Raw genomic sequence first — 11,406 nt, forward strand, 5'->3', positions numbered from 1 at the left:
GCTGCTCCCGATCGGTGGAGTTCAGTGGAGGTACCTGGAGCGCCCATACGGAAACAGAATCACGGAATAGGGTTGGAAAAGAGCTCTGGAGAGGGTCCAGTCCACCCCCGTGCCCAGGCAGGGTCACCTGGAGCAGGTGACACAGGAGCATGTCCAGGTGGGTCTGGAATGTCCCCGGAGAGGGAGACTCCAGGCCTTCCCTGGGCAGCTGTTCCAGGGCTCTGCCACCCTCAGTGTGCAGAAGTTCTGTCTCAGGCTGAGGTGGAACTTCTTGTGTTTAGTTTGTCTGTTGCTCCTTGTCCTGTCCCTGGGCACCACTGAAGAGAGCCTGGCACCGTCCCCTTGGCATCCGCCTGTGTAATGGTCATTGTGCTGTATTGCTGTGACAGATGTGTCATCATACTGATGCCATGTGCGCTGAAAATCTGGGGGGTTTGGGTTTTGTTGTTTTTTTTTTTTTAACTAAGTTTGTAGTTCTCTGTTTCTGGTACTCACGTAGCCTTGCATTTCTAAAACTCTGGTATGATTTTTTTTGGTAGGTAAACATGATTTAGTATTTTAGGTATAGTGATTCTGGATTTTCCCTGTGTGTGTATGTGTGCCCACGCTTGTATGGCGACCAAGGTTTGATCTTTCCATGTTTTTAATCATAAGTTTCTGATACTAAATCAAGGCTGGTTGTAAACTACCAGCTGCTGCTCGTGTTCCTGCTTGGAAACGAGTAGAAGGGAGCGTTTTGCACGGGGTGTGGGGAAACACAAATGGTCCGATCCCTCCTGAGCCATCACTGCAGCTCTGTGTAGTTAGCACCAATTCTTCTAGGCTTAGTAGTTGTTTTCTAAATGCCTCTTGGGTTATGTGTGCTTTAATGTATGTGAGGATCCTTGTTGTCTCAAATCCTTGACGTTTTTCTGTCTGTGCTGCTTGATTGTTTAAATACTGTTGTAAAATTCTGTGGCAAATAATGTACTGTTTGAAAACAGAGTGGTGGTGGCGGCGGGGTTTTTTTGGTAGCGTTTTTGCAGTCTGCTCAAGTGTGCTTAACACTTAAGATACATTGTTTCTATATCATGCATATACTGAGAGGAGAGAAAATTATCAAAATGAATAAAGCTCCAAATGCACGGGCATTTCCATTTACAAGTAGACTTGGGAAATCAGTGAACTTTCATAGGCTTTCATGTTTTATTGTGAGATAAACCCCCATCCCTGCTTTCATTTGCTGCCTATGTTTATACCTGTTCTTTTAGTAGATTTCAAAGAAACAAGTTCTGGGCTTCTTTGTTTTTAAGACAAAAGTATCTAAATTGTTGGTGGGATATGGCCACACTAAACTTACCTGCCTACTCGTTTTTAGGGTGTTTTTCTTTTCATTTGAATGTACACCTTATTGTTGGTACATTTGCACATTATGGAAAACAAACTCGAAACTCAAACTCTAACTCTTGGATGTTTCACATCCAAGAATCAAATTCATTGTAAGAAGAACTAATTTGGTGGGTGATTTTGGAAGTGAATTATTGTGAACTTTTGAAAATTCCCTGTTTGGACTGCAGGGCCAGCTAAACCCATGGAAGTTCTGCAGCTGACTTGATAGGACTCAGCATTTTGCAATCATATGATTCCAAAACTTACAGGAAAACAACTATCCACCATTTTTCTAGGAGTATATAATTGGAGAGGATTTGTGGTTTGCTTTTTGTTTGTTGGTTGTTTTTGCCAGAAATGAGCTATGATATATGAGACTCCCAATTCCTATCAGTGCTTTCTACCTGGTGCGAACATGAAAGTGCCTGGGAAAGCAGGGTACACTTTCCAGGCCTTGGGGAGCATCTTTTCATTAGCTGGCTTCTGCCTTATTTTATTTTTTAATACTCTGATAGATTTGGCCAAATATTTTGTGTTTGAAATCTGTTAAGTAAATGTGTCATTTAACTGGTAAGTTGTGATTTTGACTGCTTCTCTTCCAGGTGATGAAAATGAGTAAATATAGATGCAGAGAGCAGTCAGTTGCCTGTGTTATTATTTGATTTAATTTTATGTAATTCAGAGTGTTTTAATTTTTGACTTTTTTCATTTTGTGAGATTAAAACCAAATTCAATGTTCTTAACATAGAAAAGTTTATTCTCTGGATGGTGTTGTTCATAAGATGCTTTCATTACTGAATTCTCTGTATCTTGCTCCTGCATCGCACATGCTTGTAAAATTTGGGGAAAGAATAAGCTGCTTTAGTCCATAGCTTCTACTGTTTTCAGAACTTCATTCCAAAGATTGTTGTCCCAGCTTTCAATAAGAAGTATTGAAGGTGATGAGCTTGATGCCAGACTTGCTGTAAGTAAGTTTGAAAATGCTTTTCATGGCCTGTTTTAAAGGTCTAAAATACATAAATAAATTCAAAGAATTTTTAGTACAACTCTCAGCTATGTGTAGAAAATACAGTTCTTTGTTTTATAGGTGTTCAGATGTGCAGGACCTTAAGCTGATGTCACAGCACCTGTAACTTTCTTTCTCACACACTCCTGTACAGTATGTAGGCTGTGTGTGTCACTGTCACACTCTCTAATAAAAATCTGCAGCAAAAATTCACTAAAATAAATTAAAAGTTTAGAAATGTAACTCCATAGTAAAATAAAATAATTTACATGGCGTGGAGTTATTTGCCTTTGTCAGTGTGAAGCCATTCCGCCTTGTCCTGTCACTCCAGGCCCTTGTCAAGAGTCTCTCTCCATCTTTCCTGTGGGCTCCCTTCAGGCACTGCAAGGGCACAGTGAGGTCACCCCAAAGCCTTCTCTTCTCCAGGCTGAACAATCCCAATTCCCTCAGCCTTTCCTCACAGCAGAGATGCTTTGTCTCATATCTAAAAAAAAAAAAAACACAAAACAAACAAAACAACCCAAACACAAACAAAAAACCAACCAACCAAACAAAACCCCCATACAAACAAAAAACCCCAACCAACCAACCAAACAAAAACCAAAGAAAAAAACACACACAAAATAAACCAACCAAAAATAAACCCCACCAAAAAACGATGTCGATTGTGACAGAACTTTACAATCTAAAAGGAACTGCTCTGGCTGGGCTGCACAGCCCCCAGGTGCCAATTCACACTGGCTTACACCAGAATTTGGAGTTCTTGAGAACTGACAGAGCTCAGATTCCTAGCTGGAGGGTTTTGTGCATACCACATACACACCTTTGGAAAATACACATTTTAGTAGTCTGTGGTATCCGTGATCTTAGAAATCTGAATTCGAAGCAGCCTCTTTCTTCTCCTTTCCTTTGGAAGTGTTTCAAAGTAGGAAGCTGGATTAAAAGTTCCTTATTTTTGGAAAGGTTGTGCCAGTGTTAACACATTATTGATTTAGTTAGCTGCAGAGCTACCACATTTCTCCAAGTCTCACTTATTCCCAGACTATGGAAAGTGTCACCATAAGGTTTATAAATGCACTTCTTTAATGATATTTTATTTCAAGCCCATTTTAGTGTAATATCTTGGTAGCTGAATCTGGATGTTCTTTTTTAAACTGACTAATAAATGAGGGCTAACTGACAACTCTTTTAATTAATTTGTTAATACTACATGACTTGTATCTTCTTGCTGATTTTTGGAGTGCTAATATGTATCCTGCAAACCTAGACAGAAAAGCTAACCCTGCTAGGGGGTGGGTGGTCCTGAGGTAGTGCATAATTAGGCCAATTTCGAAAGCCTGTCTTGGGCTTGAACTTGTTGCATGTGATGCAAACAGGTGCTGTCTGTGGCTCTTATGTTAAATAATTGTGTGATATTTCTGTACTTGGGGTGGGTTTTATCTCACTTATCTTTAGATGTCCAAGTCTGAGGCAGTTCCTTTGGTCCCTAATTACTGACTAGAGATAGGCACTCTTGGGCTGTATCTCATCTAACCAACTGGAGGAATCTATTTTAGATTGAGATGAATCACCCTAGAACTGTTTTATTTCATCTAGCCAAATGTAGGAATCTATTCTGGGGAGAGATGAATCACCCTAGAAATGTCTTCCTCCCTCCAAGAGGGACCAGAATGGCTACTTCAGATGTGGACATCATTATTGGTTCACATGAATTTCCCTTTTTATGGCCGGTGGAGTTTGGCCATAAACCTTTTCTTAAAGCTTGTGTTTGCTTAGGAATTGAAAACCTTAAAACTGTTGGTCGTGAAAACAGCTCAGGAATGTGGCATGGGATTAGAAAATATTATTGTCAGTAATTGTAAAAATGTGGAGTCTCCCAAGCCTTGTTTCTCAATGCATTGCATGGGATTGACAGAAACTTTGCTGACACAGGAATATGGCTGATTTTGTCTTTGTATCTCCCCCCAAACAGTTTCGTGCAGCTCCTTGGCAGTTGTTCCCTCCTTTGCCAGCCCCTTGGGGACTCTAATTATTGTTTCTTTTCCATGTAGAAAAAACACAAGAGTAGGGGATGCTTTTGTTATGAGAAGTATGTATTGATAACCATCCCTTAAATATTTTGTTTGCCCAGTTGTGAAATACACTAAAATGAGCGTTCAACTAACAGTTTTTTCATTTCACATATACTTACTGGGAAGGAGCTATTTTTCATATGTGTTTGTACTGTTCGGATGGTCTTTGCTTTTTCACAGAGGGAATAATTCCAGTGGAGGAATTCCTGTATTATTCTCATTATTTTAATCTGTCCCAATGTGCATAATATGCTTTAAAAATATCTTTGATTTGTAATATTGATAAGCATATAGGCTTAATGCTGAGAGACAGACATAGATTATGATAGACATGTATTTGAGGAACTGTTCAGTTGCCATTAAAATCTGGTTATCAGTATTCCAGGACATTAGCAATGGAATGAACAGTAATAAAAATGTTATTTCTCAGCTGGAATTTTATTTGGCTTGCAAATCAGACTAGTGTGAGTAACAGCCTTTAGCGTGGTCAAACAAAACTAGTTGATTTAAACTGTTTTTAGTAGTTTTAGAATTCACTAATGATTTTGGTTTTATAGAAACATCAACTTGTTATAAAGATTGGTCTTTCTGGATATTATTTCTCATGAAGCAAGTGTGCTATGAAATTGGGAATTATTTCAGTTTGCTTCATGTGTGTTTAGAGGTGTTTGTTGTGATGCCAGTGGTATGAAAATATTCACAAAAAAGCAAGTATAAGAAATTCAGCCAGGTGCTCAAATGACAGGTAAAAATTCAACTTTTTCTGATCTTAGAAGCCCATCCTGGTTTTTGGGGTACATTCTAGACCATTCTCTTTGTGAACCTAAAGACTGTTAAATTCATTATTCAGCTCTCCCAAAGTGGTGTAGCCAGAGAGGGAAAGAAATCTTTCATCACAGCCTACACAAGGTTGGGACACTCCAGGGAGAGAGTGAGGACCCTGGAATCACCCAGTATCATCATGATGGCTCTTATGGAGCCCTCAGAGATTATTTTCCATCACCCTTCCTGACTTTTCAAAGCTTCCTTTGGCTTTAGGAGCTGTTTCTGCCCACTTCTTGCTCAGTGAGTGATAGGTATGAAAAAGATTTGTTCACTTCTGTTGAACTCCACATAATCACTGTTCAGCTATGTTTGGTTGTTCTGAAGCTTAAAATTTATTTCTCTGTTTATTTTCTTTTGCGTTGTTAATGGGGGTTTGGGTTTGGTTCGTGGGTTTTTTTTGGAATATGTGTATAAATATAAAGACTATAAGCTGCATGCTGAACATGTCAGGGATCAGTACAGATTCTTAACCTTACATTTTTGTCCAAGATCAGCCACCCATCATACTGGCATTTAGTTTGTCCCAGGGATAGTGTTAAGGATTCAATTTATCACCTAATAATTGTAGTGTGGAAGTTCCTAGTAGGTGGCTGTTACTGGTAATCTGAATATATTTTGTTTTCTCACTTAAGAATAACGAAAATGGGTGTTGTTAGTAAAGGTAGAAGAGATAACTGCAGTATTCAGAAATTGTTGCTTGGGTGTGAGGAAAAAAACCTGGTTGTTTAATAATATTGGAGAGAAATTGGAAAACCTGTAAAAGAGGCCTTGGATTTTGTTCCTTTAAAGGGAAGTGTTTGGAAAGCAGGCTGGCCATCTGTGTGCAGAGCAGTATTTAGGTCAGTGGGTCTGTGCTGTCCTGCTTTCTTTCAGGACGAAAGGATCTGTTGTGCTGAAGGCATTCTGGTCTTGGAACCATGTAGGTTGCTGTTTAGTAAGTACTCTTTTATGAATATTCATCGAGACTGATTATACTTCAATAGCTTAATCAGGAATTATAGGATGCTGTGACCTGGGCAAATTAAAACTGCTCCTTTTAAATAAACAGTTCCTTTGCATCTGTCAGCATTTTTTGTTTGTTTTGGAATTGTGTTAATAACAGAAATATAAAATGAAACTTTTAAGGAGACTCATCATAAAAATATTTCAGACATCTACCACTGTCTTATAGAAATACTTACAGTATTTTTAATGTAATTTCTTTAATATATTTTTAATATCCCTAATTTGAACGTGATGTGCATTTGAAAGAACTAGATTTTCTTGGTGTCACAGATGTCCAAAGGTTGTCACGTATTTGTCAAGTATTTGTTGATTCTTTGTTTCCATCTCTTTTTTTTGAAACTTCCTGTGTGACTTAATGAGTTAAAGAGCTTTCTAAAATAAAACAGGGGCTGACTTTGTGTTGTCTGATTTCATAGAGAGAGGATTAGTGGAAGACCAGACAAGCTGTTGTTGGAGTATTAGCCTATTTTCATTTAACTCTCCAGAGCTGTATTCCAACCCCAAATGAGAACCTAGAAGGTCATTTTTCTGGTGTGTGATGTGTTTACATCTAAGAGGGGAAAAAATATCTTTTGTATCATTGTTTTTGCACATTTCTACATTTTTACAAACAGCACAGATGCTAAAAAAAGAGAGAAGGCTCACAAGAAATTGTCCAGATTTTCTTCTTGCTGGATTTTCAAAGTAATCCTCTTGGTTTTTGCTCCCTGCTAGAAGCAGGAGATGCTCACTTCCTTAAATGACATCTCTTCATCTCTCATCTGTCCTCACTGGCACATGAAGCCTAAAGGAATTCCTGCATTTGCTGAAGCAGAGTTAATTCTAGCTCTCTGGCTCTTTGCCTAAACATGAGCTGGGTGATTCTTTGTGATAGCTGCATTGAGACAGAAAAGCAGTGTAATAGTGCTGGTGTTCCTTGGGACTGTTCTCCTTTCCCACTAGGCTGCTAGGATTGCTTTGGCTTGTGATTTCTCTTCTGTCCTTCCCAGAAACAACAGTTTTCCTTAAGAGGAGAAGTGTGAAGGGAACTTGACAAGTTTTTGAGACTCTTCCAACTTCCATGGCAGATGTTCTGTGTAATTGTGGATTTTGTGTCAGGAATATGATTATAGCAAACTTCCATTTTTTGGATATCCCACTTGATTAAAAGCAGTTCACAATGTATTTTTAATTCTAATTTAGTTTGAGCCACAGTATTTTGATCTGCTAACAAATGGCACAGCTGGTGATCTTCCAGCAGGATGTCTGAGGTGGGGGAGAATTTAAGTGCAAGGGTTGTGTGAGGGGAGAGCAGTTCTATATTGCCTTGGTGTGTTGATTGGGTTGGTGAGATCATTGCAGCACTGTGGGAAGGTGTGCACTCTTTGCTGGACTTGGCTTGTGGCAGTGCAACCTTGGCTTTTTGTGTCAGAGACACAGAGCCACGCACAGACAACTTTTTGTCCCCGTGAGGATGAGAGTGGATGCAGAGTGCTGCAGCTCTTGCTGGACACTGAGCCTGTATTCTCGCTGCCAGACAAGTTCTCAGTGGATGGGAGCCCGTGCGTGGCCTGCGGAGGGCCCAGCCTCATGAATCCCATCCCCAAGGCTGCCAGCACCACGGCTTTCAATGCTGCCCTGCCTGACATCCCAAGGAAGCGCAAGGGAAGTGATTCTGATAACCAGTAAGTGAATCAAATCTCCGTGTCTCAACCTAAATCTGAGATATTCATCTGTTGTTTATACAACATAGTCGCTGTCTTTCCTTTTCCTCTTCCTCCCTCCTTTCCAATCCTCTTTCCTTTGTTCATTACCATTACATTCACAATGTCTTCCAAATGTGTTCTTTGACAGTCCCCAATTATTAAAAATAGATAAATAATCCTTAAATCCAAGGGATATATGGAGGATTCTGTAATGCCATTTCCTGGCCTGAAGTGTCTAGATAATGTGTCTCTAATGCTGAAATTTCAATCCTAATTGTTAGGGTTTTTTTCTCCTTCTTTGCCTACTAGTAAAAGCAAATTCTTAAGTTGCTTGAAGTTTCCCAGGCACATACTAGAATTTTACCTTCAAGCATGAGACAAGATTACTGGTTGAGTTGTTTAATCTAGAACTGCTGCTTCAGTGACCAGAGCAGCCATTTCCTTAAATGTGGAGACAGACCTGTGACCTAAAAATGGGGACTGTCCTCTTGTAGTGCTCATTCTTTTAAAGTGGGTCAAACCTGACTGCTGAGGGGACACTGTCAACTGTTTTATCCTGTTCTATAACTGCCAAACAGATGCCAGTTAACCAAAAAAGTGATGTGCTCAAAGTTGTATAAATCAGGCAGAAGCAAAGGACACAAGATGCAGATGTAGTGCACCACAACTATCTCTAAACTAGTGCAGAATATCCATGTTTAAAAAGGTGGGGAATAGGAGATTTACATGTATTTATGATTATTAAAGCTCTTTAATCACTGCTTCTCCCATATGTAGTCCATTGATCTGCAGTAGCTGTACTGTGGGTGTTGATGTAATTGCCAACTTGGAGATTCAAGTGTGTCGTGTGGATAACTGAAAACTCCAGCAGTATGTTAGTTGCTGGGGGAAAAAAATAGCCTCCATTCTTTTTCAGTATCACTTTTTGATTCTTACCTGTTCAGTAAAAGTGTTGGTTTCTCAGTGATGTTTCCCTGAAATTTTTATCTCTCTGATAAAAAAAATTATTGTCCAAGTTGAAAAATTATTGGAAAAGTACTGGCTAATAAGAATTAGTAATTAGATTCTAGGACTAATGATCTTGCTGAAAATAACCAATCAAGTGGAGTTACCATTAAAATTTTCTGTGACTTAGGTTTTTTGGGTCTATCAAGTCATCTTGTTGTGCTTCAAACTCCATTTTGCTTACTTTGTGATCTGTTTCTGCAGGGATACAGTTGAAGTTGATGGTGATCCTCAGAAAAGGTACTTTTTATGAATGAATCCATTTCTGTTTTGAGTTCTGTGAACTTGTCACACTTTACTGTTTGCCTAGATGAGCTGTGGGGTTCCTTGAGGAGTGCTTCATCCCAGGGCAGGTCTGTGTACAACACAAGGTGATAAACATTTAGTTAAGGAACAGGATGGACAGGTCCATTCAGTGTTAAGGTTTCCTGATAGTTCTTTCTAAGATGATGCTCTTACCAAACTTGTTAGTATTGAAGTTTAGAATGGGAAGGAGTGAAAAGTGCCAGTTCAATAAGAAGGCTTAGGGAGGTGAAGGAAATATTCTCATATTCTTCCAGGATTGGTGAATGTAAACATTTTTGTTGGTTGTTACCTTTTAAGGTGCTTTTAAAATTACAACGATAATAACTGTGTTAAAATAATGCTGTTACAAGGTGGCTATGCAGCATAAGCAAACCCTTTGTGGAACATATGTGCCGGCAGGGTTGTTAGTTACATGGTTACTTTGTTGCATTTTCTTTTTCTGTGTCTGGAAAAGGATACCTTACTTGGGTAATATTTGTTTGTAAGTAGCCATACAGTGTTTTTATAGAATACATTACTTCCCTTGGAAGGCACCTACAGTGATCATCCACTCCAACAGCCTGAGCACTTCAGGGCTGACCAAAGGTTAAGGCACATTGTAAAGGGCATTGTCCAAATGCCTCTTCAACACTGACAGGTCTGGGGTATTGACCACCTCTCCAGGAAGCTTGTTCCAGTGTTACCCCACCTTCTTGGTACAGAAATGCTTCCTAATGTCCAATCTAGACCTCCCCTGCACACCTTTTAAACCATTCCTTTGTGTCCTGTCCTTGGATACCTGGGAGAAGAGCTCAGCACCTCTCTGTACACTTCCCCTCCTCAGGAACCTTCAGAAAGCAAGGAGGTGGCCTCAGCCTCCTTCTCTCCAAACTAGACAAACCAGGAGTCCTTGGCCACTCCCCACATGACATTCCTTCTATTCCTTTCATCATTGTTGCCTTTCTCTGAATTCCTTCAGGGACCTTCCCATCTTCACCAAACACCTTCTCACATTTTGGGGCGCAGAAGTGCACACAATATTCCAGGTGAAGGCACAGCAGTGCTGAGGACAGCAGGACAATCACCTCTTTGCCCATCTGGTGTTTGATGAGCCCAGGATGTGCTTTGCCCTCTGACTGCCTTGACCTGGGCCTGCTGTCAGCCAGAACCTCCAGGTCCCTTTCTGCAGGGAAGTCACTCTTTGGTACATAGCCTAAAGGGTAGTGTAAAAATCTTCCTTTGGGGTTAGATTAGTTGTTTCTTCGTGGATTTTTTCCATGGTGCTTATCATGGAAAGTGTAACTAAAAAACTCTCTTTTTCTGCCTTTAAAACATTTGCTTCATTTTAGAAGAAATGGAGAAGTATATTTAATAAATCAATTGAGAAAGTAAAGAAAAGCTGGTATTCTTTATTTTTACTGATTGATACCCATTCTGTCCTTTATAGTACCAATTAAGTATACCCACATTATAGCCACAAAGTAGAATTTCACCCTCTGTTCATGTAGTCAAGGTGGTTTTAATTTAGCTATTCATATCAGCAACACCACAGCTGTTAGGACAGAGGCTATAAAAATCCATTGAAGGCTAGGACTGATTGCTTGAGCAGCAAATTTGTGCTAGATTTTTTTCCCCAAGTGGAGCTCCTGAGGGAGAAGGCAAGTTAATTAATAGGGCACATGCTGCATTGCAGCTGGTCTGGCTTCTCCTTACCTCTTCCCTTATGGTTATAGAATGTGAATTCACAGTATATGGATATTTCTGGTAAGTTTATTTTAAAATGGAAGGACAATATTAGTTATTGCTAACTCGTCTAAATCTGAAAGAATTTCAGTGAATGAAAGTCTTGGGGTGCAGTGAGCCAAACCCCCTCCTGTGTTTGGATTTCTCAGACTGTCTAGAAGATTGCTGGGTTCCAGTGAAATCCCAGATTCTGCCTTGTTAGTTTGGCTTCTGGATCCTCACTGGGTTCAGTGCTCAGTTACAGGCGGCAGCAGCTTTTGGCACCTTTCCTGAAGCTGTAATCTCCAAGGATCCTCCTGCTTCCGTTTCCTCAGGGGAGACACCTGCTGCCTGCTTGGCCTCTCCTCTTGATCCTCATGGTACCAAGGCCATGAATTCTTCACAAAGAGTGGGGAACAGTGCAGTGGGCATA

General features: G+C 40.0%; 1 protein-coding gene across 2 annotated transcripts in view; it reads left to right on the forward strand.

Moving 5' to 3' along the window:
- The first annotated feature begins 6,152 nt into the window (after positions 1–6,152).
- Positions 6,153–11,406, forward strand: part of ARNTL2 (aryl hydrocarbon receptor nuclear translocator like 2) — a 25,446-nt gene continuing 20,192 nt past the window's right edge. The window contains exons 1-3 of one of the 2 annotated variants that reach the window (XM_031061436.1): positions 6,153–6,205; positions 7,793–7,940; positions 9,171–9,206. In XM_031061436.1, coding sequence (XP_030917296.1) covers positions 7,846–7,940; positions 9,171–9,206 — 131 coding nt within the window. In that variant the 5' untranslated portion in view covers positions 6,153–6,205; positions 7,793–7,845. The remainder of the gene's footprint in view (positions 6,206–7,792; positions 7,941–9,170; positions 9,207–11,406) is intronic. The other variant, XM_031061435.1, reaches the window with a different exon arrangement.

Source organism: Geospiza fortis, unplaced genomic scaffold, assembly GCF_000277835.1.
Source record: "Geospiza fortis unplaced genomic scaffold, GeoFor_1.0 scaffold8, whole genome shotgun sequence".
NCBI classification, from domain to species: domain Eukaryota; kingdom Metazoa; phylum Chordata; class Aves; order Passeriformes; family Thraupidae; genus Geospiza; species Geospiza fortis.